At 41.6% G+C, this 25,637-nt stretch overlaps 2 protein-coding genes across 2 annotated transcripts; both read right to left on the reverse strand.

The window, feature by feature from the left end:
* Nucleotides 1–5,547: 5,547 nt before the first annotated feature.
* On the reverse strand, nt 5,548–8,173 carry LOC120034456 (homeobox protein Hox-B2a-like). Its single transcript, XM_038981022.1, has 2 exons — nt 7,560–8,173; nt 5,548–6,622 (listed from the first exon to the last, which is right to left on the reverse strand). The coding sequence occupies exons 1-2, from the start codon at nt 7,978–7,980 to the stop codon at nt 5,898–5,900; spliced, it is 1,146 nt and encodes a 381-aa protein (XP_038836950.1). The 5' UTR covers nt 7,981–8,173; the 3' UTR covers nt 5,548–5,897.
* Nucleotides 8,174–10,794: 2,621 nt separating this feature from the next.
* Nucleotides 10,795–20,313, reverse strand: LOC120034589 (homeobox protein Hox-B3a). Its single transcript, XM_038981194.1, has 3 exons — nt 20,245–20,313; nt 13,803–14,403; nt 10,795–13,053 (listed from the first exon to the last, which is right to left on the reverse strand). The coding sequence occupies exons 2-3, from the start codon at nt 14,293–14,295 to the stop codon at nt 12,290–12,292; spliced, it is 1,257 nt and encodes a 418-aa protein (XP_038837122.1). The 5' UTR covers nt 14,296–14,403; nt 20,245–20,313; the 3' UTR covers nt 10,795–12,289.
* Between the last annotated feature and the right edge of the window lie 5,324 nt (nt 20,314–25,637).

Here is a 25,637-nt window from a genome sequence, read left to right on the forward strand (position 1 = left end):
GCCCAAACATCACATAGAATTTCAATTTATTTGGTAATAATTGTGTAAATACCTATTATATTACAATATAGTTATACATTGAGTAGTAATATGGAGTGGAGTGTAACATGTGTGTAGGCCTAATGATGATGTATTATTACATGTTAGGCCTACTTTCTTAGCAGATATAATGTAATTCTGAGTGATCGTATTCTGTCTATCAAAGATGTCATCGAGTAACCACATAATAGAAGGAGAACTACATGTGAGGCGTTACCTGTCCTATTGTGTCAAGGAGAGTCTTAGTGTAGTTCCACAAAGTGTACACCGTACAGATATGACATTACGTGACTACACGGCATCACTTGAGGCTGTTGCCTACCATTCTCTCTGATGTGTCAGGAGCAGCTCACAGGACCTGTCTTGTTCCATCCTGGAAATAGCTCTTTGATGTCGCTTGCTTCTAGGATCAAACCGTAAAAAGTACCAGCCAAAGTCTTGGTGTCGCTCATTTCCCATCAGTAATCCCTTTGTTTAATTCAGGCAATACGAGAAGAAATGGGATGAGTTCTCCACTTTTCAGTTACTCTTTATTCCATTCTTGTGTGAGATTATGTTAATCCCTGCATCATACTTTAGTGTAAAATATGAAATGTATGTTGCTATGATCCTAATATATTATTTCAACTGCATATCTACTATAACAACAATGTTGTGGTCATAATGATCCATGCGAATCAAAGAACAAAGTGATGAACAAGGTCAGAGTTCGATACCTTTTACACCGTTACCTTTAGCTACAGTGCCTTCAGAAAGCATTCACACCCCTTGACTTTTTCCACATTTTGTTGTTAAAGCCTGAATTTAAAATTGATTAAATGTAGATTTTGTGTCGCTGGCCTACACACAATACCCCACACTGTCAACGTGGAATTATGTTTTTATGAATTTTTACAAATTAATTCAAATAAAAGCTGAAGTGTCTTGAGTCTTTGTTACGGCAAGCCTAAATACGTTCAGTACTTAAAATTTGCTTAATAAGTTGCAGGACTGTGTGCAATAATAGTGTTTAACATGATTTTTGAATGACTACCTCATGTCTATACCCCACACATACAATCATCTGTAAGGTCCCTCAGTCGCGCAGTGAATTTCAAACAAAGACCAGGGAGGTTTTTCCAATGCCTTGATAAGAAGGGCACCTATTGGTAGATGGGTAGAAATAAAAAAGCAGACATTGAGTACCCCTTTGAGCATGGTGAAGTTATTAATTACACTTTTGATGGTGAATCAATACACCCTGTCACTACAAAGTAAAGGTATCCTTCCTAACTCAGTTGCCAGAGAGGAAGGAAACCGCTCAGGGATTTCACCATAAGGCCAATGGTGACTTTAAAACAGTTATAGTTTAATGGCTGTGATAGGAGAAAACTGAGGGTGGATGAACAACATCGTAGTTACTCCACAATACTAACCTAAATGACAGAGTGAAAAGAAGGAAGCCTGTACAGAATAGAAATATTCCAAAACTGGAGAAATGTGTCAAAGAACTGAACTTCATGTCCTGAATACAAAGTGTTATGTTTGGGGCAAATCTAACACAACACATCACTGAGTACCACTCTTCCTATTTTCAAGCATGGTGGTGGCTGCATCCTGTTATGGGTATGCTTGTCATCGGCAAGGACTAGGGAGTTTCTATTAGAATAAAAATAAACGGAATAGAGCTAAGCACAGGCAAAATCCAAAACATGGTTCAGTTTGCTTTCAACATACACTGGGAGAGAAATTCACCTTTCAGCAGGACAATAAACTAAAACACAAGACCACATATCCAATGGAGTTGCTTACCAAGATGACACTGAATGTTTCTGAGTGGCCTAGTTACAGTTTTGACTTACATCGGCTTGAAAATCTATGGTAAGACTTGAAAATAGCTGTCTAGCAATGATCGACAATCAACTTGACAGAGCTTGAAGAATTTAAAAAGAATAATGTAAAAATATCTTACAATCCAGGTGTGCAAATCTCTTAGAGACTTACCCAGAAAGACTCACAGATGTAATCTCTGCCAAAAGTGATTCTAACATATTGACTCGAAGGTGTGAATACTTATGTAAATGAAATATATATATATTTTTTATTTTTTATTTGAAAAACATTTTTCACTTTGTCATTATGGGGTATTGTGTGTAGATGGGTGAGAGAAAATATATTTAATCAATTTTGAATTCAGGCTGTAACGCAACAAAATGTGGAATAAGTCAAGGGGTATGAATACTTTCTGAAGGCACAGTACATACAGGTCAACCTAGTCAGGTTTCCAATGTGAAGACAGTTTGTGCATGTAGCTGCTGCTTTTCCTGGCCTACCTCCTCTCCTACACAGTCATGTGAGGCCTTATAGCCAATCAGACAATGTATAGCCAACACTCATTAGGCTCATTCAAATGTGATTGGCTATAGCGAACACTTACACATCCCACTTTTATGTGTAAACATAACTATGTTAATATCATACTGGAAAATCTTGGGCAGTGACATTCCTCTTCATGAAATAAATATCTTCCTTGCTCCACCTTACTAGCCTGCACCGTCCAAGACAAACACCTCGCAAAAACTTCACAGCAATGGCCACTCTCTAAGAGGGAAATAAACAAACGTCTTGATTCTCGCTGATTGTGAGGGAACCCGACTGATAAACTCTCTCTCTTAGTAGTGGCAGGAGTCCAAAGAAAGCAAATACAGATGGATAAGCATAGACACAGGCACCACACCTCAAATGATCACGCACATAAACCACATCAGTCGGGCCATTACTTCCTGCTCCTGTGTTTACTGATCTAGTAAGGGCTTCAGGGCATGACTTCTGTTGTCTAAACAATGGCTGGCGTCTTCCTCGTGCTTATGTCTGCGTTATGGTCTGGTCCCAGGTAGAGTGGACTAGAAGTACCAACTGATGTTTCACATGAGAAGCTGAATGAACATGTCCATTCCCATAGCGACTCACTTCAGGAGGTTGGGAAGTGCTAGCTTGAGCTAGCTGAACTTGAGCCAAGAAGCGACTCTCTGCTGAGATGCAGCACTGAGGATACAAGTTTGGACAGTTTAGATGGTCTTTCTTTTGGTCGATAAGACACCCCAGTTGCCCTTTTCAACCTTAAACTTGACATTAATCGTAATTCTTCGCCTTCCACTAATGCTAATGTGAAGTTTACGAATGCTCCTTCTGTTAATAACATCTCACTTTGTCTCAACCCGTGTTTCAATGGCCTTCACAATGTATGTTGATCAGCTGATATATCATAGAAGGGATCAAGTGATTCTCACCCTCTTCAAATATGAACGCACACCACCTCAACCCCCACACCCCTCATCCCACTCTCCTCTATCTCCGCCACATACACACACACCAAGGTACACCAGTGAACTGAACTGACCCCATTCATTCCGGTGGTTATTTGAATGTTCAATTGATTCATACCTGTCACTGCTAGGGTCCCAGGGTTGTGAGTGTGCTCTGCCATTGACCAGGCAGATAGGGACCTCTGAAGTTGGGATCGATCAGGTGTCTTTGTTTTTCATTGGGGGGTGGGGGGGGGGGGTGTAGTGGAGGCTGACTGCTGATAGGCAAGTGACGATTCCTGCCACAGCCACACACACTCATCTTGGCTGAACCCTGTCTGGCCCACTCCACTTTTTTTCCTCAAGGCCCCCTGAGTCTGGTGACTCCAGAGGTCTGTGACCCGGTTCTAGTTCTCAGTTTCCTCTCCTTAAACTTGATTCCATGCACACTAGGAAGCCATTCTGGGTCTAGCTGGTGCACACTATACATTTGGTTTCCCCACCAGGAGTATAATGTAAATGCCATTACGTTGGCAGAGACACAGTAGGCTAAGTAATTGCAGTATGAAATAATGATAGTATTCATGTTTGATATAGGAAGTTAATATCAATGTCTTTAATAAAATAACTCCCTCTAAGTCAAATAATAAAAGGGAATATTGGACTAGCTAGTGAGTTATGTAGTGATGGCGTAGTAATACTGCTTGATAAGATAACATGTATGTGTGTAGACTATGTGATTATGGAGAGGCGGATAGACAGGCAGTGGTAAAGGTGACAAGGAGGAATAGTGCTTATTGGAACACCGATCCAGGAGATGCATTTCCGATAGATGGGTACAGTAGACAGGCTGAGCTTAGAGAAGAGCTTCATTTATGTTTTAGGAATACACACTATTCATTGTGAATTTTAGGCCTGCTATAATGCATGACTATTAGGCCTACCATAAAACAATGCAACACTGCACATAATAAACATTATTATAATTATTTGCATTATAATCATTCTTCTTCTTATTACGTTATTGTTTTGGTTCTGACCATGTTAATAACTGAGGGAGTAGCAACAAAAAAAAAAGTATAAATTGTCAATAGTCCTATACTCCAGGCCTATCTCATTAACATAAGGGACGGTTCAATTACATAACTGGTTTGTTTTTATCAATTTGGCTATAGGCCTATGTATTACCCAATTACCATTGAACGTGTTGCAAGAGGCTGGGCTGTGAAGCCACATACACCAAATGTCCGACAATGGCTGCCGCATTATTGTTCATATCGCCCATTGTGTTCTCAGCGCCATTTTGCATCACCATGACAGCAGCCATGAGCGCCGTTACCTCAGTCATTCCCTCATGCTACAATGCTAGCTAAAGTAAGCTAAGCTAGGTCGGCTAGCCTACCATGCACCAAATTCCCACCAGGCTAGGCTAGACAAAAACAATAACTTGGTCAACACATTGTGTTCTTTATCAGCTCTTGATTATGACGATTTATCTTGGCAAACGTCTTCACCCAAAACGTTTTATCATATGTGTTGTGTTTATTTTTGCACAGAATTAATTCACAGTAAGAATGCATTTGCCCCAGCAATAGCTTAATGGAAGATAATGAAAACATGTCAATGAAATTTTAAATCGCAAATGATTCGTTTTTGTATCTGTAGTACCCCAAAATCTGAAACCAACGGCCTATACAACCTTTGGAGATTTCATGTGTTGCCCTATAATAGATGAAACCATCACAACATAATTGTGTGGAAATAATATTAACGACAATAATAATATTACTTATTATTATTATTATTATAACACGCTGCATTTTGAACATTTAAACTGTGCAATAGCAAATTATGCATTTTCCAAGACCAGTAACAGATATTTGGTAGACCAATACATCTCAAACAATCCCTATTTGCAATATTTCTGTATTTTTCTTATCTGAAATAACTGTTTGAATTATCATCTATCAAAAATAATTGCACTTTTCATTTACTAGTAACTACATAATCAAAAACACTTAGGCCACATTATAAAAGTTTGTTTTTATTTCAACTATGAAAATAATGTACAATAAATAATTTGAAATTTACTATTAAAGAATCTCAATAAATAAACTAGTTCTAAACCTCATCAACAGGATCAACGCCCGTCTTGAGATAATTTCTAAAAGCAGTCCAACTATCCTTTAGGCCTATATGTCTGATAGGCCTTCATTTCCTGAGAATTAAGCGATTGAGCTGCATTGAACAGTTTTGAAACATTAAGGAGACAGTATAGTATTTTACTGTAACTGCCAATTAATACTGTCAGAAAAAAAGAAGGCAATAAATACCTGAAATTTGAACAAGGGGAAATCCGTATGTGATTTCGATGGAGTAAACCAAAATTATAATGCCAGGAAAGGACATAATCGCTCCTTTGCTATCTCAGGTTCTATGTTATCTTCAAAATAAACCCAGGAATCTTTTTCATAAATGTGTTTCAGGAATGTTGCCGAGAAGCATTCATACCATTGTAATACGGTGGGACATTCTCCTTAATTCGATTGTTCTGTATTGTTGTTTTTGTTGTCGTTAGAACTGTAAATGTTGTAAATCTATTGTACAAAGTGTGCTTGTAAATAAGTCAAAGTCCGCCTCGGAGAAATCTACCGGGCTGTCGAGCGAGCTCTGCAAGCTGGGCGATAAAGCGTCAGAAATCTGGAGGCAGGAATCAGCAGAAAAGAAATTCAAATCGGGCAGGGAGGATGCGTCCTGCTGCTCTGAAAACGAATGATCCGGGCCAGATGCGCCACCGTCGCCCATTGTTGCGGGGTTATCTGCAGTGGGCGTTGGGAACCGGGTCGACCGCACAGTTGTGTCAGAGACTGATGTGGGCTCCTGGCAGCTCAGCTGGCCCTCCTCAGGCGTGGGCTGGTTATTGTCACTGCTGTTCGTGTAGGAGGCTGCCGAGTTACACGTCTCCCCCTCAGACGCAGCCGAGCCCGAAGCTTCCAGTGGCTGGCTCGAGTAAGGCGAGGAAGCATCGGCACCTTCCAGGGGCTCGAACCCGCCGGGGTCGCCCTCTTGGCCTTCCCTGTGGTGTGTCGTTTGCCGCTTGTGCTTCATCCTCCGGTTCTGGAACCACACTTTGACCTGTCTCTCGGTTAGATCCAGAAGGGCAGCTATTTCCACCCGCCGGGGCCGACAGAGATATTTGTTGAAGTGGAACTCCTTCTCCAGCTCCAGGAGCTGCGTGTTGGTGTAGGCAGTCCTCAGCCTCCGGGATCCGCTGCCGCTGTCCAGTCCACCCTGCGCCTCTGCAAAAGCCCAGACAATAGAACATAAATAAGTCCAAAATAGCAAGCTAATAGGGTTGAGCCTAGACATTTGGCACGCAGCTACTGAAAACCATAAAAATGAACGAGGCGTATCAAAATCTCAATAGGCCTACCCCACGTGCATTGTTTTCAAACGACTGCAGTGCTTCTCTGATGTCAGTGTATCAGGTTTGCAGAGAACACGCGTTATTCCTCTAAACCCCATATTTTGTTTTGTCCCATTGCCTCCACATTATATACTGACATCCAAAATGGCTACCCCAAACCCCGAGACATGGTTATGAATATATATCATTAAGACAGCACTGACACTGACTGCGATTAAATCGTTATTCCAGGACAAGATTTGCAATCTGTATCTTGAGAAAGGCAACTTTATCAGCAAGAATACACACACACACACACACATCCGCATTACGCATAGAATATCTGACACATACAGGCATTACAAAGACTTTGCAATATAGCTAACATATAGCCGATTATGTGTAGGCTATATATCAATGTTTAGATGCCTGACATCAAATCACGCAATGCAAGAAATGGATATGTTACAGCGAAATACAATCGAAAATTGTGTAATAGATTAGTAATAATAAGGATTATGACGGGAAATAGCTCATTCAAAGCAACACTGCAGCATAATGCAGGTCTCTGTGACTCCTCCATGCACACGACACAGAGCAGAAGGGCACTCATATTTCAGAAATAAACGCATGCTTTCTTGTCCTTTTATTAACATCAACATGAGACAAATGCCCTGCAAAAACGATTGAGAAAGATTAGGCTTCCATAGCTGTTGCTATGAGGTGCAGCATAGACCAAAATGCAATGGAACCATGCAAATAAAGAAAATGGAAAAGAAAAGAAACAGCAGAACAAATGAATAGCCTTGTCTTTTACATCATGTACCGACCTGTCGGTGATTCAAGTCCTGCAGTGGCGTACCCGGAGGATGCAGGAGAGGGAGAAGAGGAGGCTACCGTGGCATTCCCAGATTTGGGTCCCTTTTTCGAGGATTTCTTCTCTTTCATCCAGGGGAACTCGTGTGCCAGCGGGCCAGCCGTACTCGCCGGCGGGGCTGGGCCCTGTTGCGGCTGTGGCGTCCGAAGCTGGAGGCCATTGGAGGTTCGCTTTTGGCTCCTCGGTCGCGCCTGGCTGCTTGTGCAGGGACTCAAGCTGGGGATGGTGTGCTCGAAAGGAGGAGGAATTACTGTCGAGTCCTTGATTGATGAAGTTTGAAATGACTCCAGGACAGCGGGAAAAGACGTCAGGCACTCTGCAAGGGAAGGCTGGCTGTTTATGAACCCAATCTCCCTCTCAAATTCAAAATTCATAGCTTTTCTTAGTCCACAGGCGGACGGCGAGATCAAAACGAGCAAAATAAAAACAAAAACGCGTGATTATTAGCTCCCCGCTGTCCCGTATTTGCGGGCTTTAATAATTGTGTATATTGGTGATATTACTAGCGTATGGGGACCTTGGTCTACTAAACTGAAGACTATGGGCGAAATTGCAGCCAATTCCTGGTCACATGACCAGATTCAACCAATGGAAAGCCGGGGCCTGGTGGCTAAAGAAAGCATTATTTTCAGCAAATGCTCAAAAATACCATAAGATATTGGTTTGTGTTAGCGGGGGGTATTATATTCGAAGAAAAAAAAAGTGTTCGGTTGCCAACTGTCTCACCTCGCTGTTTCGAGTGGGAGGTTATGTGAGGCCCTTCATGTCAAACAATGGAGATTTGCATGCAGATATTCTGCCTGGACCCTGGTGATGTAATCCAGCAAAACGTGGTTATTGTTAAGAGCACATTTACAATATGGCAAACGGGGTGTTTATACAAAAGAGGCCCATTAATCTTAAAAGTTTGACAGGAGAAGCAGACTTAAGGTAAAATATATCTCCACCCAACCTAGATGGGAGATGTCTCAACAGAAGGCTGAGATTCGCTTGGCAAAATACTGAAGAACGGTTTCCTAGAGCCTAGCATAGTGCAGGTTAGCAGCCTGCATGGTGTAATGGTAGACTGTTATATTTTTGTTTTCATAAAGGGAAGCTACAGAGGGAAGAGAAAGGTCGGTGTGTGTAAGTGTATAATTACATTATGTTATCTCTCTATAACTGCTAGCCTAGCTCTTTATCACCTTGCGGAGAGATATGCTACTAAATTATATATTGTGCGTGTGTGTGTGTATGTGTGTGAAATGGTCCTAAAAATATGCAGCCCAGCAAGGCCTTCCACTGACTGCTAGCTAGGAGTTTTCTCTCACAGTGTAAAAAACGGACGGCTTGTTTACTGAGCCGACTGACTAAAGTTCACAGCGAGGTCGCGTGTACAACTGCGAATCCTAGCTTCTTAAAAACTAAAAACTTAGGCTGTGTTAACACTAATGCCCTATACGAATTTGTGTTTATTGATAAGCAATAACATAGTATATTGCGTATAGGTCTAGGTTACATGTATTGATTTTGAAGGATGTTGTAGAAGTTTAAAACGGATAGTAAGTACCCTAGCTGCTAGGATATTTTTGGAAACGTAGAATTTGTGAAAAAAAGAACTGCGGTGATCAATCTTTTCCCAGGCAAAGCGCTTGACAGCATCCAGCCTCAAGAATTATTCTCTTTCCTTCAAGATCGCAACAAAGAAACGCTCTCTCTATCCCCCAGAATCTAGGCCTACTGATTTTAACGCAAAAAGCCAGTAGTCTAGCAACCCAAACGCAGGCCTTAGAATTGTTTTCCATTGCGCATAAAACCCTGGTGCTGAAATAGGCATCAGCATTATCTCAAAAAAGAAGAAAAGGACCAAGATTGCAGTGCACTATTCGACTCCATTTGACTTGACTCTAGGTTTTAAAAACAAAGACGGGAGAAATGTGCGTGGGTGTTTGGCCCATTTAAAGCTAAATGCAAAGCAGTGAGTAGGCCGCGTTTCTCCCATACATGCAGGCTGTAGAATATGGAAAGGAGGTCAGAAGCACGGGCTCTCTTTGCTTATATTGGAGCTGACTGTGCAAAAACTGGGACAATTTAGGAGTATTTCTCACCATCAGGAATTTCATTTCCATTTTTTATGACTATTTGTTTCGAATTTTGAATGTGGTTTGTTTGTGCCACAAAAATCTTTACGCTTGCCAGAACATGGACTTGAAACGTTATTTGTTTATTTATATATTTATTTTGGGGGAATGTGCTCTTTCATATTTGGAGTGTGATGGGAGTGTGCTCTTTTTACTGCCTTTTTTACAGCTAAGCAAACAATTCGAAAAACGATTAACAGACTTAACTACTGTTTAACAGACTATTAGCTAGGCTATATGTTGTCTTTTTATTATTCATGGTGGGTGATTAGTGTTTTCACACATTTATAATTAGGTGTAAGTTGATTTGGTCATTTTATGACAAGCCAAATGTGTTTTGAAGCGTAGAATAAACAGTGTATTTTATTACTATTATTATTATTACTGTTCTGTTGTTAGTGCTACTTGTGTTATTTGTGTTAGTACTGCTGTATTAATCAACTTCCTCAGTTGCAGTTAGTTTTAGCAAGAGTATTAGTCTTGCTGGTTGCCTTTCAATATTTAACAGCATCTGAAAGGGAACTTAATTGCACGGAAATGTCAATGATAATGAGTATTTTCGGTAGCAATCCAAGCTATTAAACTATATGTTCTTGTATTTAGGTATAGGCATATTCCAACATCTGTGATTGCTTGTTTGCCAATAAATTAGATTTCTATGAAAATAAATGTTATTTTCTATACGTTGATTGTCTTTATACAGTAGGCCTACTCTCGTTAAAATAGGATTAAGTATATGAGGCGATCTATGTGTAAACGATGTACAAAACTATTTAGCTTTTTGGCAAAGATTGTGTTGCCTTGGACCACGTGACCAACCCAAGCGCATACCCGAGGGCTCTTTCGGTAGTCTGGCACTAGCACGAGGAAAGATGCTCCCAAGAAGCTGTGTGCGTGCGCGTGTGTGACTGAAAGAGAGAGAGGGGAATAGAGCCAGCGAGGGACCAATAGAGTTTGTGCACGTGTCTACTATACTAATGAATACCTCTGCGTTTTTTAACAACTTTAAAAGTATGACCCTCGTTTCGTCTCAGGTGAAAACTTGAAATGACCACATAGAACTGAATAACATAACATTTTATTAAAGAATTGTTCAACAGACAACTCTTAACAATGAAATAAAAGGAGCTACAAAGGACAAAGGAAGTTCTCCAAAAGTGTTCAGCTATATTTCGTCTAATTCTCGACTATGCAGGAACGGTCTGATTCCGTCCTCGCTGACCCCTGTACAAGTCAAGACATTATTTACGTACAAGGGTAACATAAAACTATTTATTTCTAAAATACAATAACTAAAATGTATTCGTTACAATGACAAGAACACAACGTCTTTATAACAGGTAAATACTAAAAAATTACACTTTTTCTTGATATAAATACATGGGGGATAAATAATACAAAAAGAAAGTATTTAAACTGGCTATAACAAATAAATATATATTTATGAATGTTCACTTGAACATACATTGAGAAAGACGCTGATTGGACGTCTTCCGTTTCCAAAATAAGATGTATTTTTTCCCTTAACCATCAAAATGTAAACTCTAAGTGCAACAATGATGCCCAGACGAGAAAGCATTAGTGTAAACCTACACTTCAGCTTGGTTCCCGGACATGCATTTTGTTCAAATATACCCTGTTTCCACGTTAAGTCAAGACATGAGAAATTGTGAGCCTTTCGCATTAGTCTTGGCTAATGTAAGTGAACCCTATAGATTGAACGAGAGAGTGTGATAGAGAGTTGGGAGAGCGAGAGCAGGGAGCGATAGAGAAAAGGGAGAGAGAGCGGTGGGGGGGGGGGGAATGAGCCTATCATAGTTGTCAAAAGAGTTCTCAACTCCTTTTTACCCTGTGATGATGATATAACAACGTAACAAATATCAATTTAATGTCCTCGCGCGTGTGTTTGTGATTGTTTATGGACGTTAGCTAGCATAGCATAGCAATGTGAACCTAAACACCATAAGTGGGGGGTGTAGGCTTACGATGCATCTGCGCGATGCTGAAGGAGCTCTTCCCTTGAAGCCACAATGTTTGGCGAGGACATGTAACAAAAAAAAACAAAAAAAATGTCACTGCACAGTGGATTAGTGAGACATTTCCAAAGAGAGGTAATATGAATAAGGGAAGTAATCGAAAACAATCCAGTGGTTTGCTTGCACCAATTGAAGAATGCATATTGACCTCAGTCAAGCTTAGCCATTTGTGCTGACTGCAAGGACGCAGGCTAAACATAAATCCACGTTGACATAACATGTGTTTCGCCGAGTCAAAAAGGTCTGACAGTAATAAACCCCCTGCCGTGTTAGCTGTTCCATTAAACCCAACTATTACTGTTTCATTACTTGTTTTCGAGGGAGAGCTCCATATTCAAGGAAATAAAACGTTAACCAAAACGCAATTCAAGTGAATGTTACTAATACGCACAATGATAAAGACAACAGACAATACTTTTTTGGCCATGGCAAGAAACCACTGGATCATATTTTTTTTCAACCCCATTGCAGCGTCCCATGGGTTAGTTATTTGTAGTTGTCATTTAGTTTTTTCCCCAAACCTGCTACTACAGATGAGTTAACTTGGGAGCTTCCTGGATTCTACCCTGAGAAGGATGGTGGGCTGCCAGCTCTGTGTATGTCGGGTGGGGGTCGCACGGTCCGTGGTGTTGGCTTGCTGACATCTGCGTGGCACCGTTGTAGTCCATGTTCCCAGCCTGGTGGTGTGGTAGATGATTGAGGCCGTACATGGACGGCCCAGAGGTGGGCATCGACTCCACGTAGTTTCCTCCCACATACACGGGGCTGCCCTGCATGTTGGGAGTTCCATAGTTGCCACTGTTACCCTGTAGCCCGTGCGGGTCGTATTCTGGTGCTGTGTTGGCATACTTCTGTTGGGAGGGGCAGCTTTTCATGGGGTTTTGGTAGGCTGAGGACATGGCATAGGCGTTTTGATGGGACTTGTTAAAAGATGGCGGGGAGGGGGCGTCGTAGTTGCCTGCCATGGAATGCATGGAGTTCATGAAGCCAGCTGAGGACTGCATGGGTAGGGGTGGGCTTCCGGTTGGAGAGGGGCCCCCTGATGAAGAGCCCAGCCCTTTACATTTCTGATCCTTTTTGTACTTCATACGCCGGTTCTGGAACCAAATCTTGATCTGGCGCTCGCTGAGGTTGAGCAAGTTGGCCATTTCCACGCGGCGAGGCCTACACAGGTAACGGTTGAAATGGAACTCCTTTTCTAGCTCCACCAGCTGCGCGCTCGTGTACGCGGTGCGCGCTCTCTTTGAGGCTGCGGAACCCGGGGGGCTTTTTTCACCTCCGCTGCTCTCCGCTGGGGTGGGAATGAAATAAAACATAATTACTACATGCGGAAATTGAATGCATCATTTCCTAATAAAGCAGAGGCCAGGAAACGAAACTTATCCCCTTGATATTAGTTGTCAACACTTCATAACTTTGGCATTTATTAAGAGACTCGAGACCCTACATTGACCGTGTACGTAAATTGCATCATAGACAAAGCCCACAGCCAGAACTGTAGCCTTCTATATTTGAAGGAGCTGGACATGAACTGTTTTCACTTCAATTGTGTCACACAGATCTGAGGTTCAATTAAATGTAAATGCATTGGGTGTGTTTGTGTGTGCGTGCGTGCGTGTGTGTTTCTCTGTCAATATCTTCATATCAATAATATTTGACAACCTACAGTTTAGATTAAGCATTGCTCTTAGCTGCAAATGAACAAGCACATTCGCATTCCAGTCTGATGAAAAGATACACAGTATATGCCGAACACTGCCATGTTTTAATGTAATTGTTTCAAATGCTCATCAATAAAGGGAACGACTGCTTTAATCGAGGTCTCAGTTACCAAATTAATATGGTCATGACTAGAGTGCTTTTCCTAACAACCTAACTAGGAAAAAACACAGGCTTTAAATATATAAATAATAAGTTAGGTCATTAGATACAAATCCATGATTATGTTTTGTGACTGTATTGTAATTAAGCTATCCAGCTTTGAATGTGTATATAAGGGGCATGAAATAGGTAAGGGGAATTGGGGAGGGGGGCACACACCGTTAGCTGAACTTGCACTTGGCGAGCTGTTTTTTTGCTTAGTATTCTGCCTCGACTCTTTCATCCAGGGGAAGATCTGCTTGTTAAGGGTGGGGTTGGTGGACAGAGTGTACGTCTTGGGCGCTGATTTGGCGGCCCCACCGCTGCCTCCCGGCTGCTGCGCGGTGGCACTGCTGCTGGTGGCGGTGGCACTGCTGCTGGTGGCATTGGTGGGGATGACGGGAGGGGACACCTGGGGGGGTGGTTGGTGTTCAGGTGGCAGGCTGGGCCGCATGCAGCTGCCATTCAGCTCTTTCGTCTTGGCATGCTGCTGGGGAGGAGCGCTGTTGCCACCGAGGGACTGCAGCGAGCAAGCGGACCTCTGGTAGTCGCCTTCGAGGTGAGCCGCGGACTGGAAGGCCGGTTGAGGAGCATCATAGCCGAAGCCGTTGGCCCCTTGGTACGAGTAACCTCCGAAAAGCGTCGAGTTGTCGTAGTAGGTCGTTTTCTGCATTTCCAAAAGTGGAGTTACCGGCTACCAGGGTCCTGACGACCTTCTGGAAGAACATTGGCACCAGATGTCACGTGACGGTCTCTTTCCAAAGGACTCTTGGAAGCTGACCTGAAAGGTTATAAGAAGCACATAATAAGAAAGGCGCAAAATAAATCCATCTTCTACCGCTGAAAGGCGCCATGACATGAATAGCGCTTTCCCACAACACTGCTTGCAGATGCCATGTCAGGCCACGGTGCACTGGGCCTACTCTATCTCACTATGAGCAGCACTCCCCCTCTCCTAACTCTCTCTCTCTCTCCCTCTCTTTCTCCCTCTCTCTCACACACATACACGCAACTGCACACGAACACAAACAACATCCAGCCAGTCTCTCTTTACTCGCACCTGGGAGCAAGGACACGATTGTCTTCAAGATGTTGTCCTTGAATAAATAACGAATATAACCTCCCAAATATGTGGTGATTGCATTGTTTGGGGAGGTATAACCCATTAGTTGTGCATATTGTCCGGATTTTCACATTAGAACATTTTGAATAATGTTTCAGCGTTGGCCTTTGTTATTTCTACGATAATAAAACGTGTTTTCGTTATAATTGTTTTTTCATACATTGAAAGTCGTTTGAATTGCTATAGAGCGATGTGTTCGTTTTCATACGCAGGTTGCAAGGTTGCTTGTATTAAAATACTATCCTAACATGTCTTGTGTTATGGTTGTAATAGAAAAGTCATATTTATTTTCACAATTGAAAGATAAAGACAGAAACATTCTGCGTAAAGAAGGTGCATTTCGGTGTTAAAAACAAGCTAGGCTATATAATGGCTTTTATTCTTGTTTGCCTTTATTATGAATGAAAACGAGCAATATACAATTAGTGATGTTTTTTTAAAGAATTGTCTTAATAAAATGCTGTCTGTAAAATGTAAAATGTAGTAGAAAGCTATGAATGGGCCTTTGCCATGTTGTTGGAGGGAAATCAGTGCATATGTCGCTCTTAGTTCAATTTCCTGTCAGGATTTCTCAGGTTACACAATATTGTATTTGGGCAACCATTAAAACCCAGAAAAACCGGCACTTGAGACTCTGTTGTGAGCGTTGCTGCACGCCCCAATAGAAGAAGAATGAGATAGGGTCCCCGGAAGCTTCAGGCGAGTTTGATTCAATAACCGTAGCTCGGCCATATAGGACTATAGCCCCTAAAAAAAGCTCGAGACCGTATATGTGCTAACTGCTGGGGTGGCCCAAAGGGCAGTTTGCGTGGCCCTGCCAAGCACCATAATGCATCTGGGATTAATTTCGTTTGGACCCTTGAAGACCGAGATAAAACGTTGGAAAATAGGTTTGAAAGGACCGTGGAAACTTTGAGGATTTTTTTTTTTTTTTTTTTGTAGCAGGCAGCCTTCAGTTAGAAAGCCAACTAGCAGGTTCACTTACATATAAGTCAAAACAAAAACACATGCTTTGTGTTTGTGGTTACACTTGGTATTATGATGGCAAATTCCCCCAATTAAACACAGTCAAAAAGTGAATGTAGTTGTATCAATGGAATTGTTCTATTATTAGGATTTTTGCATAATAATATGGACATATTTTATGTTATTACCTATTAATATCTGTTATAAGTTACCCAATAGCCTACAATTACAAAAATGGTAAACTGATGACGAAAATTGAAATGATATAATCACTAGAAAATCCCTGAACAACAATAAAACAATACTATTGCCTAAAAATAAAAGAGACAACCTGAATAATCCACATAATAACCATTATACACATTTTTAAGGCTAAAATCAGTTACCCATAAAAACAAGATAATGCTTACATGCTATTCCAAGAAAATACAAAGCTTGTGTTCATAAAGAAATAATGAATCTTATTGTATGTATATCCTTTGTGAGACGTATAGCTCATCCTAATTATATAGGCCTACCCACTAAAACGACCAAAAAAATGGAATAGGGAGACATTCTCCAATTTGAATAAAAAAGATTTGTAAGAGGTAAGGAATAGGCTAAATGAGAGGAGAGCAGTGCTATGTCTGAGAGAAGGAAGGGGATCCTGGGCTACAGCTTTACGACACCAACTCTCACCACGTCACAAATGTCGCTCATTTATCTTTCCAGTAGACGGCTGGAATCCTAATTATTTTCTCTAAGGCATTGTTCGAGGGAGAGACAGGGAGAAAGAAGGGGAAAAAATGGTTACAGGAATAATAGATATTAAATCATATCGCAATGCCATTAAATGGAACACGTAATGTCCTGGCCTGCTTGTAACACTAACGCAATAACGAACTTTCCTATAGATTCGCTCTAATACAATTATGGGGTCCAGAGCGAATGGGGGCTGGATAAAAAGCGATCCCATACAAGGACGTTAACAACAACAACATGGAGACGAGCTAGACATCAGTTTGGGTGTCCAATTTGTATTTTAGCATGGGTAAAATTACAAATGGCGCCGGTAATACACACACATAAAGACATTATGTATCGAGACATGTGTTAGCCCATTTACAGATTGAAAAATGGCAATTATTCCACCAAAACAACAAATGAGTAGTGCAATGGTCTCTCATGTAGAGCCGTCGTCATTCGCCCATTGCCTTCCTTCAATTAAAAACAATAGGCCTTATACGTCTGAATGACATGTCATACGAAAAACACTTTATCAAAACATTTAGAAAGATGGCCAGATAGAATACAATCTGAGATTAGTTTAGCACGGCAGTCCAATAACATGGGGATCCATGCCTAAGTACTAGCTGAAAATAAGCGCGTACCCATGTCTGAACATCAAAGCCCACGAAAACAGATAGCCCAAAAATGATTTCCCCGCTGCTTTGTAAATAAATATCAGAGGGGAAAATGAATCCGTTGGAGAGAGATTCTAAAGGGAAAAGGGGGGCGTCGTGGAAGGAAGCATAAAGCATTGTGAACTCTTCTTGAACCGCGATTGGAGTCATATGGTCATAAATCACCGGGACACACTCTCCGCCATTCACAAACTGATAGCCCATTTCAGACCAGCTTACCTTAGCCTCTGACGAAGGAAGCACGGGCAGGCATCATATATTTTTCACATTCGGCCTCGATGCAATCAATAAAACGGGAGCTCTCCCCTTCCCTTCAAAAACTCGCAGCGAATGTAAATCCGCCGGTATCTCGAGGACTGCTGCCCCGAGCCTGAGTCCGGGCGCTCCTGCACGGATCCCCTCGGCTTGGGAAGGGGGGAGACGGTCTGGCATGAAAGATCTGAGGAATGCTAGGGGGGCTGCGAATGGACAGGCAGCAAGCGCCTGGCTGCCCTGTCGACTGGTACGCCCTGCTCGCTGATAACAATGGCCTCAGATTTCCCTTTCTCTCACAGCGCAAACCTTAACATCATAATCCGAGCAGAGCCGCGGCTCGCCGCGAATTTTCCTCCATTGCATTTCCCCCAATGCGTGTGTTTCTCTCGGTGGTTATTCTCGTTCTTCGTAGCTCTTTCGGTGGGTTATTGTATTGTCAACACAAGGCCTTGGTGCAGCTATTTGTATATAGCGGGGTTGACTTGGAGCGCCAGTCGCGGCTGTTAATCCCCATCAAGCAGCATCACCAGTGAAAAATTATGCTAATTGCAGACGTGCTGGACAGGACAGGGGCCTACAAGCGGAGAGACAGCGCCAGTACTTTTTGATTCACGTGTTTCCTGGTTAGGTGTCAAGCCATGGTAATATTGTTAAGTATATGCGAGGAGCCTCTGTTTTTTACTCCACTGGTGCAGCCTATATTAAACGACCAGGAAGTGGGTTTCCACAGCCGTCTCTCGCTTGGCTCGAGGCAGAAACCGAATTCTGCCTGTAATTGTTAATGTTTAAACACATCTCTCCCAACACACCCAACTAGTGTAATAACTAATGCGAGAAATGGAGGCTGGTGGGGGGCTCAGGGAACAGACAACAGGCGCACTTAAAAAAACGAGGGAGGGGTGTAAAAACAAATCAGTAAAAGGGGAAAAAGAATAGAAAATCTGTGATATTTAACAGCTAGGACGAACCGGTGCTACAGAAACTTCTTAGAAAAACTTCGATAGCGAGTCCATGTTAAAAAATAGAAGAAAGGGCTTCCTGTGTTTTTACTGTAGGCTATGTAGGACTTTAACACCCAACGGAAAGAGAAAAGTAAATCAGCAAGAAGGAAAACTGAGAAGGAAACGAGGAGAGATCAACATGGAAATGAAAACACGCAGCCGAAGGTGTTTTACAGGTTTTATATTCTCTCTTCACTACCTCTCACCATCTCTCCCCCCTCCCTCTTTCTCTCACTCTCTCAATGTTTCACTATCTTCTCTCCCTCTCTCTCTATTTTTTATTATTCAGGACACTACCCCCTTCGTTTATGGCTACGTAAGATTTATGACTTCTACCACACAGGACTAGCTGTAAACAGCTACTTTAAAAAGATGCATTTCGTGTGGGAACTGGAATAGAGAGGATCACCAACGGTGTAGGAAGAAGGTAGGAGACAAAAATGTAGGTGTCTGCAACTTTTATCTCCCTGACATTGTTCTGGATTTGCAACTACTGCTAAATGGACAAATGCAACCCACTTAAAAGATTACTAATGAACTAAAAACCCAAACGCTCCAGTATTTTGTATTTACAACTGGTATTCTTTTCACGACTAAGCACATACCGTGGGAAGACAAGTTATTATTTCAGAGTTATGGCAAGAGAAGGGTCTATACCAACATGATTTTTGGGATTACAACATGCCGGTGCTTGTTAGAAGATTGAGGAAGAGTATTTTCGTCATTTCCATAGGATGACAGAGATGCACCTTCCTGATACATTGGAGTTGGCTGAGTCATGGATATACTATTTCAACGGTGGAATATGTGGACAGATTTTGGGATGCAAGGTTTTCCTTTTTCCCGCAGTGAACATTGCAACCAACATATTACATAAAGAGACCACAAACTCAATGATACATTTCGTCAAGATGTCCTATTTTGTTCATGAGAAGGATAGCTTTTTAGGTGGAAAGTGTTTTGAATGTTGTGTATGGTTTTTTCAAGGGTAAATGCTTGTGATTGTGTGGTGAATATGCCATTGAGTGTGAATATATTTCATTTAAAATGTATTGCGTGTTGTCCACTGTATTCATATGACAGACCCCTTACACTGAAAGACGTAGCCTATCTATGTATATATATTGAAAGTGTACGTTTTCCATTTGGACAATAAGACATTGCCACCTCTTTGCCCATTTGAGTTAATCTATGATTCTTCTGTCACACATATGCTGTAAGAAGAATGCTGTTACATGGCTAATCTACATAACGCCACACACCCATACACACCCATACATTCATCATCCATAATATCCATCATATTTTTCCCCAGATATTACACTATGGCATTCATTGCATCATCGAAAGAAGAGAGCACAAGGACACACACAAACAGGCACCACCATTTTGACAATGATTTCGATTAATATGTGGTGCTTTATGCATATAGGCAAAGAGATGTTTATTTTGTATTTATATATATATATTTTTTTTAAAGCTCAATTGAAAAGCTCATACTTATATTCCAATGCCTCAAAAATATATCACAGGCCATTCTCACGGGCTACATGTATGCCATATTAGAGAATATTATGATACACACTCTTGGCCTAGGAAATGTTTACCGATTATGTGAATGTCATATGCAGACTAAATCATCACTGTTGAATGTATGCAATGTGTGCATACTCCATTCCAATAAAAACATATTTACTTTCAAATATTTCAAAGTACGTTTTCTTATGTTAAAAAAATATAATTATTTCAATGGGATAATGAAAATATTCATCGAATAGATGACATTCAATAGCACATCCGTTATTCATTCCTATTCATAATAACGAACAAATAATCATTTGCAATGCTTATATACTTGTAATAGGGTGACTTACCGGGATTATGTTGTTTCTTATAACTGAATTTTATGCAAGAATATAGCTTCCTGAAGGCTTGAGGGAACTGCAGAGTGGGGAAAAAGAGAAATATGCAATCAAAGGAGGTCGTAAAAAATCCAATACAGTGCATATGACCTCTTGTCTACAAATCGAACAAACAGGCAACCTGAGAGTTTACCACAGGTGACAGATATCGTTAACCTTAAATTATTCTCGTGGAACCACGGAATGAATGCAAAACCAAAGGATATAATCCAGAGTGTTCTCATGAGCCCATTGTATTGATTTCAATTATCTATCAGATTACATAACATATTTCCCATTATTTATTTTGGAGATTCTGTCATCTCGCGCACTGGGCCTACATATGGAGCAAGGCAATCAATCCACACGACAGTGAGGTTCATATTGAATAATATAAACAAAAATGTTCCCGCAATGTTAATACGTGGAAAAGCAATTGTGTGGATATTGATGTAATGTTATTTTCCTTCACGGTTGCTCGTGTAGCAAGCATGAATGAAGAATACATCAAAAAATCATCCATAATAAGTAGCCTAGTTGTTGCTATGTTGACAATTACTAATTTATTATAAATGTAGCAATTAAATAATAGCCTACCAAAAGGGATCAAAGTAAGTTCTAATGACAATCACATTCTAATAGCCTAATAACAACAACAACAGCAATAATATCCATAGGCTAATAATAAGGAAAATAATGAACACAATAATAATAGGGGGGAAAAGTATAATTATTATAATAAATATAGCTTTAAAGGTGAGAAATAGCTTACAAAGTCCCAATAAACGAAACAGTTCAACGAATGAAATCGAAAATAAACGAAAGTGTAGCGTCCATTGAGAAACACCGTAAATAAAAGCCCCACCATTCTGGGAAAATAATCCCAAAGTCTAGGTAAATGTAGCACTATATCCATTTCCAGAGTAAAAGTAGACAGAAAATGGTTTTATCCAGAGACAGGGCCGGAGCAGAAATGAAATCAAATGGCCATGATGGTCTGCATAGTAGCTCTTATTAAAAGTGGAATAAAAACGTTGGACGCTCTCGTTCGCCGGCTCCTGACAGCTAACCCAAACACATAAATCAAAACGAGGATTCCCCGACCTCCCCGACTTTGCGGCCTATAGCGATATAAAGTTATTTATTGCATCCCCGCACTCACGCACAGCATTGGCTCGCTTCCATTCCCGTTGCCCCGGTTTTTACTCCACTGCTACCCTGGTAGTTTTGAAGATTTTCAGCACCGATAGCTCGCTCGACCCGGAGCCCTACTGGACTAACCTAAAGTTACCTACAAAGTGCAGGGTGCTACAGCCCCCGCAGCCAGCAACGCTGCACGCTCAGAACAAAGGGAGGAGGCAGCTACAAGCAGAAGAGCTGATGAGCCAATTTTTTTGTGGAAAAGGGTTGAAAGAAGCCACGGGGCGAGGAAATTCAGAAGAAATGACGACTAACCAAGCACTAATTAAACGAAAATCCTCCAAAAAGCCTGGCATGTGCTAAGGGATATCAGAATAACTGAGACAAACAACATAGCGATTTGGCTGGTTCGTTTCTGCACGGGTTGCAACAAAGGGCTCCTGCATAATTGATCAAAATGCATATTAAGTGGATGCACAGGCATTAGGGGAATGGGGAATGCTTGCCTACTTGGTAATTTTATATCAAATCTACGCCAATGATCAAATCCCACAGCCCTGTAGCTCCACACTAGTGCCCCAGTACACAAATAGTTTCTCTCCAACTTTATTATCAAGTATTTTTTTCCCCCCCCCCCCCTCTCTCTCCCCTCTCAACACTCCGTTAGCGGTCCTTTCACCAGCCTGCGTCTGGCCATGTTTCCCTCACACCCTCCGTGGCCATTCGTTTACCGAAAAACGGTTCTCCACCATCACAACTTCTACATGCACCATGTTAATGAACAGGAGCTGGGTGCAAAACACCCGAAATTAACAGGCATGCAGCGGGGCTACATCTCGATGTGACGGATTGGCGTTCGGTTTTCCAAGTGACCTTTGCGTTGAAGAGCAATAACTCACCAGATTAATGATCAATCACCGGAAGAAGTCTACTTTGGAGTCCTCTCTTAATGTATTATATGTATGTATTAATCCGGGCCTTGCTGTCCAAGGCTTTCAAAGAGCCCGCATGGGCTTCTGGAAGTCAGCGAAACGCCGATATCCCATTTGTTGTGTAGTTACCAGGCAGTTGTTAACAGCAGAGTTAGTGACTGAGTGAAAACACAGCCAGCAAGCAACAATAAGGTCCTTTCCAAATCCAAAATAATGCCCCGGTATCTTGCGCTCACGTGATGCGCGTAGCTCAACATACTCTGGTTTTCATCGAATTGTGGCTACTCTTCCCCCCTTGTTTGATGCCTCCAAAACGACGGAGAAATATATTTTCCTTCACATTTTCCGGATTGGTTGCTTCTCTGACTTTTGCCTCATTTTGCAAGGCACCACCCACCCCCAAAATTATAATTTTCTCCCAATCTCTGGGAGGGTGTGGTTTTCATCGGGTCCATTCGCCGAATTCTGCCACCTTGAAATGCAATGAGGTCTAACGACTGGCTTCCGAAATGGCAAATGACAAATTGTTCTAAACGAAGAGAGACATGATACATCTTATTTTCTCTCCCATTCTGCCGGATGACATGAGACTTTCAACAGCATGGACTTGGTGAGAGAGACCGGTGGGGATGAATCTTTGGGTGATAAAAAGGGTTTCTGCACCGCTCACTGGGCGACTGGTGGAGCAAGGGGGCATGGTTTTACACCCACGCAGATAGCGCTCTACTAAAGATCTCCGGATTACAATTCAACTCCCATTTGAGGCCCGGTGACCTGAGCGTTACGTCTGTATCCCGTGGAGCTAGTTGTGATTGCGCAAGGGAACCTACGCACGTTCAGAAGTGGTGTGCTAGTGTTTGAATAAGAAACACGGGCAAATATGTTTATGCAAGATGAGCTCGTTGTGCTTTTAGAGTGAATGGCATTAGGTTACGTTTTGATGGTGGTGTTATAGCTACATTTACTAAGTGTTTATTTCATCTGTTCACCTCATTTGTTGAAGGTGCGAATGGAGAGAGAGAGGTGCCAATGGGGAGTGAAGAAATGGATGCCTTGCTATGGCATCAGTGCCACTGACTTCTCTGCATATGAGGGACTTTAGCTTATTGTCTTTTGGTTGCAGAGCATAGAACATCTTCATGTTCTAAATGCTCAACCAGGAATCCCTTCCATCAGCTAGTTTCATTGAGAGATCAGGGTTAATCTTTATGAGAGAAGGGCTCTAGGTGGTAATCTTTAACCGAGAATTCAAAGAGGACACTGACTTGGAGACGGTTGGGGTTGGGGGCCTTTATAGGTCACAGGACCCTTTCTGTTCCAGGGAACTAAAAAGTGCCAACCTCACCAATATGACATGTGAGGATGGGGTGGTGTGACCAGGCTTTTAGTGAATGAATGGTTAGATTTAGTCCTACAAGGTTTTACTGGAACCTGGACCTATAATTCAATATAAAAACGACTTCAATTAAACGTTTAGATTTTCATAGTACCTTTTTGACATTTAATATGCTTCAGAGATGATGCTAATGATTGTTGTGTTGCAGAGTGATCCACGGCGTCTTAAGCAGATGCCACTATAGCAAATAACTTGCATAAAGGTCATATGGACGCTATCCACAGCTGTCAGATATTATATACTGACACACAGGAGTTTTACTGTCCCTTTTTCCATTGGAGCTTGCCTATATTGTCAGTGATGTATGATAAAATCAATTAAATCATGGCCACTTAGACTTTTGTGGTTTCATTCAGTTTTCCATCCCATGACGCACAAACTGCCAGGTCATGATTTCCACCCGAGCTATCCAACTAATGGTTGATATGCAGTAGAGCCTATAGACAAAGTGAGTCCATAGAAGTAAATGTGTTTTATAGAAGTATCGTGGTATTGTCAAAACATGGTCGTCATGTACTGAGATGACCAATGGACCAGGTTCAAATCAAAGTGTATTGGTCGCGTACACAGTTTAGCAGATGTTAGAGCGGGTGCAGCGTAATGCGTATGTTATTAGCTCCCAACAATGCAGTAAAATGTCAAACAGGTACACATAATAATGAAAAAAAATGGGAAAAAACAGAAACAACAACAACAACACAGGTGTCCCACATATGTGGGTGGCTATTGTCTGGCTTTCCTTTACGCGCAACTACTTCTTGTAGGTTAAAGAAGCAATAGTTGGCACGATGTTCGTGTAGCGTCATTGCTTCCTATATAGTTGCAAGTCCACGTGCCTTGTAGATGTCTTTCCCTGACACCTTGCTCGTGTTCATCTCGAGGGTAGTCTAGATAACGCTTGCATAGATAATGTGTTTACAACAGTGTACTTGTAAAATGGCAGTTGCAGATCATCGGTTTACAATGGTTTTACATTGTGCAAAGTTGACATTGCATGTAATAGTATGATTTCATTTACTGTATCTCTTGCTGTACTAAGTCCTCTAACACCATTTATTTTCATATTCTTGTAACATTAGCACATGTTGTGCGCCATATGCCTTTATCTATCTCAATATTTCGCGGATGGGTAATTTAGAACAGAAACAATATATTTAATCGACTCGAAGTATTTGGTGTTTGCAGATGTTCAGACCGAGACGCATGGGAAGCCAAATTAGCAATTACGGTATAGGCTCACAGAGGGCCTCTAAATGCCTATCTTACTATTATCAGTGAGCTCTCGAGGTACTCTGAAGTCAACATGTTCTATTTTACTAGAACACCTTCTATTTTAAACGCCTAGAGGTTAGCAGTTACAGTATGAAAGACAACATCTCTCAATTGCCCATGAACCCTCCAGGTCGTGTTCGAATTAATAGCGCTAATCTACGTTACTTCACATAGTCTAAAACGCCATTTGTAGGTTTGTGTGGCGCACAGGTTGTTCCACAAACAGCAATAATGAAAATAATAACAACGAGAGCCCGTCGTGATGGGCTTGATAGTACATTTGGATTCCTAGGGAGACAGAAATGCCGAGGCTAAATTGGGAGCAGCTAGAGTAAGCAATCCTTTCACACGGTCATAAATCAGGAGCACATGCATCTTCTTTTTACACCTAGCCATCAGATCCATTCACGGCTCACCCCACACCGCGAGTCCCCCCACTCCACTCTCTAAACATTAGATGCACCGCACTTTACGCAATGAGTAAACTTTTAAATGGGGGTGTGGGAGCCCAGATATTAATGCTTGACAGAGAAGTAGAAAGAAGAAGAAGGGCGACAGGCAGGGAGAGGTAAAAAAAATCCACTGAAAGGGAGAGAATGGAGAGCGGGTGAGGGAAAAGAGAGAGA

The sequence above is a fragment of the Salvelinus namaycush genome, chromosome 41 (assembly GCF_016432855.1).
Source record: "Salvelinus namaycush isolate Seneca chromosome 41, SaNama_1.0, whole genome shotgun sequence".
In the NCBI taxonomy this organism is placed as follows: Eukaryota; Metazoa; Chordata; class Actinopteri; order Salmoniformes; family Salmonidae; genus Salvelinus; species Salvelinus namaycush.

What these genes read in the sequence shown, in the direction of transcription:
- LOC120034456 (XM_038981022.1), bottom strand. Translation starts at nt 7,980, where the DNA reads ATGAATTTTGAATTTGAGAGGGAGATTGGGTTCATAAACAGCCAGCCT. An exon ending in AGGACTTGAATCACCGACAG is followed by an intron (nt 6,623 to 7,559) that starts GTCGGTACATGA and finishes GGGCTTTTGCAG; the next exon opens with AGGCGCAGGGTGGACTGGAC.
- LOC120034589 (XM_038981194.1), bottom strand. Translation starts at nt 14,295, where the DNA reads ATGCAGAAAACGACCTACTACGACAACTCGACGCTTTTCGGAGGTTAC. An exon ending in AAGTGCAAGTTCAGCTAACG is followed by an intron (nt 13,054 to 13,802) that starts GTGTGTGCCCCC and finishes TTCCCACCCCAG; the next exon opens with CGGAGAGCAGCGGAGGTGAA.